General features: G+C 59.7%; 1 protein-coding gene across 1 annotated transcript in view; it reads right to left on the bottom strand.

Moving 5' to 3' along the window:
* The window catches only part of HUWE1 (HECT, UBA and WWE domain containing 1, E3 ubiquitin protein ligase), an 82616-nt gene that overhangs the window by 54131 nt on the left and 25388 nt on the right, over window positions 1-3097 (bottom strand). Inside the window, 4 exon segments of the mRNA XM_014523851.2 lie at window positions 403-619; window positions 1073-1267; window positions 1909-2009; window positions 2681-2814. Of these exon segments, the coding sequence (XP_014379337.1) occupies window positions 403-619; window positions 1073-1267; window positions 1909-2009; window positions 2681-2814 (647 nt within the window).

Below are 3097 nucleotides of genomic sequence, written 5' to 3'. Positions count from 1 at the left end.
CACCCAGACAACGCCCCCCACAGGATGCCCAACCCACCTGCAAACCTCTAAAACCCCAGCCCCCAATGCTTCCCCCAACACAACAACCACCCCAGAAGTCTACGCATCCCCAAAGCCCCGCCAATATTCCTCAGCACCCTAAACTCATCCCCAAAGCCACTCCAGCTCCCTAACACCCACCCCCCAAAACCCCTTCTTCATGTCCCTACACCCAGCCAATGTCCTCCAGCCCACTAACACACCTCAGCCCCAACACCTCTCAAGCCCCCTTACACCACCCACCCCCAATGCTGCCCCAATCCTCAACTCCTTATGCTCACACCCAATGCCACCTAGGCTCCTTACAGCCCTCGACCATGCCCCTGCCCAACCCCCGCCCCAATCCCCCGGGTGCAGGCTGACCGGAAGCGGGGTGTGGGGGTGTAGGGCGGCGGCTGCCAGGACAGCCCCTTTGTTAGCAGCTTGGTGAGGGCTGAGGCTGTGGCACGGGCAGCAGGTGTGGGTGCGGGGGCAGCACCAGCCGCGTGGTGGCTGCGGCGCTGGCGCACGGGTGAGCCAACACATAGCTTCACCAGCAGCCCAAAGAGTTCGGCCAATGCCCGGCCCAAGCGTGATGAGGCTGTGGGCAGAGGGGAGAAACACCGGGTTAGGGCTGCCAAGGGACCCAGGTGTCTGAGACACCCCACCCCCCTCCCTCCATGGGACCAGCCCTGCTTCCCTGAGCTGACAAAATCCAAGAGCCCAGGAGGACCAGGTCCCATCCCCACCAAGCTGTGATAGAACCCCAACATCCAGGGTGCCAAGCTCCACCTCCAAGAAGGAAAAGAGCCCAGGCATCCAGGATCCTCAGTAACCCACCAGACCTGGCACTTCAATCCCCAAGCTTGAACAGAACCCAGGAGTCTGGATGCCCAGTCTCTCCCCACCGCCCAAGCTGGGATAAAATCCAGACATTCGGGTTCCCAAGCGTCCCTGCTCTCACTGTCCAGCCCTCTCCTCTCCCAAAGAACTCAGGCACCTGGGCTCCCAACCCTGCTCCATATACAGAGAAACCAGGTGTCTGGGCACTCACCAGACAGCAGGGGCTTGATCTGTTTGATGCGGGCAGCCATGGCAGGTGTGATCTTGGCCTTAGCCTTGGCGTCAGCAGCAGTGGGCTCGTCTGTCTCCATGGGGGCCAGTGCATCGCCCTCCAGGCTGATGCCCTCCAGCAACCCTTGGGCCGAAGGCTCCGCCGCTGCCCCTGCTGTGCCTTCGGTCTCCCCTTCTGGGGGCACCGGGTACAGGGGAGGGCTGAGGGATCTGGGGTCCCAGCCTCCCCCCACCTCTCTAGTCCAGTGCACTGGACACCATTACCTACAAGCTAGTAAAGAACCCAGGCGTCCAAGGTTCCAACCCTTCTGCTTTAACCCCCAGCCTCCCTCACTTCCCAGAGTGGGTAGAGAACCCAGATGTCTGGGCTCCCAGCCCCCCCCCCCATTGCAACCCAATAGCCCCAACCACCTACAAGCTGAGAAAGAACCTAGGTGTACAGGGCTCCTGGTCTTCCCCATTCCCTGTCCCAATTCTTGGAATCTGCTGTCCACAAACTGGGAGAGAATGCAAGTGTCTGGAGCTCCCAGCCTCCCTCACACCCTTGATCCAACCCACTGGACTTCGCTTTCTGCAAGCTGGGAGGGAACCCGGGTGTCCAGGCCCCTAGACTCCACCCCCTACCACAACCCACTGGACCCCACTGCCTACAAGCTGGGTGGAAATCCAGGCATGAGGCTCCCAGTCTGTCCTAACCCACTGCCACAACCTGATGTACCCCCTCCCCTCCCAGTGCTGGGAGGGAACCCAGGCATCCAAGATCCCACCCTCCTGTCCCTATGCTGGGAGGAGAACCCAGGCGTCCGAGGTACATACCAGGTCTCTTGGTCCCCTGGCTGGCCGTAGGCACCACCTTTTCATCCTTGGGCACCAGCTTCTGCATATCAGCCTGCCCAAACTCGCAGCCTGCTGGGAGGCTGGTGGGGGTGGGGCTGTAAGTCAGGATTGAGAACCCCACTTCCCCTGGACCCCCCTGACTGCACCTTCAGCACTGATGGATAGTGACCCCCCCACCGGATACGGACAGATAGGGTCCCCCCTTACTGGAATTGCCCTTGGTACTGCCAAACAGTGAGTCCTCTCCTTCTTGGGCTCTTCCATCACTTATGAATAGTGACCTCCCCCTGCAATGGACCCCAGGCGCTGCCAGATAAGGTCCTGCTTTATTGGATGCCTACCTCTCCTGCACTGCCAGATAGTGACACCCCCCGCCACCGCCCGTGGACACCACAAGACTGTCAGACAATGAATGCCCCCTACCCATGGATCCCCAGGCACTGCCAGGTAGGGTCCCTCCCCTTATTGGAAACCCCACCTCTAGCACGGCCAGGTAGCGACCCCCACCCTTTGACAGACCTCTAAGCACTACCAAATAAAGTCCCCTTCTATTAGACACCTCTAAGGTATATCTAGATAGGGTCCTCCCTCATTAGATCTCACTTCCCAGCATAGCTAAATAGAGCCCCTCCCTCACCATTACTGAAGTCCTCCCAAACACTACCAGATAGGGTCCCGATTAATTACACATGCCCGGGCACTGCCAGATAAGACTCCTGCAGTGCTAAGGCAGCCCCTGCCAGGCACCCACCTGTTGGGCGTGCAGAGAGACAGAAGCACAGTGCTCTCCCACACCAGTGAGCAGTAGAGCTGGCTCAGCTTGCCCAGCACACTCAAGCCCAGTGCTGAGCCCCACTGGTTCACAGAGATGGCACGGATCTCGCTCTGCAACAAGCCAGGAGACACATTAGGGGAACAACCTCTCCATTTCCAGCACAGCTTGGCCATCTCCTACCTCCCAACCCACATCTATTACCCACCCACAGCCCATTCACCCCTGCCTAGCCCAGATGCTCCCTGTTCTCCTGCCCACAGCCCAGATGTTTCCTGCAAACCACCAGCCCTGAGGTTGTGTGCACCTGTCCCATGATAACCCCTATGCCCAGTCCCTGCCTAGTTCAGATGCCCCCCAGACCAAGCAACTGCCTACTCCCCCACTCCCTGTCCG

The sequence above is a fragment of the Alligator sinensis genome, unplaced genomic scaffold, assembly GCF_000455745.1.
Source record: "Alligator sinensis unplaced genomic scaffold, ASM45574v1 scaffold137_1, whole genome shotgun sequence".
Taxonomy (NCBI): Eukaryota; Metazoa; Chordata; order Crocodylia; family Alligatoridae; genus Alligator; species Alligator sinensis.
This window is presented reverse-complemented; position numbering and strand designations above follow the sequence as displayed.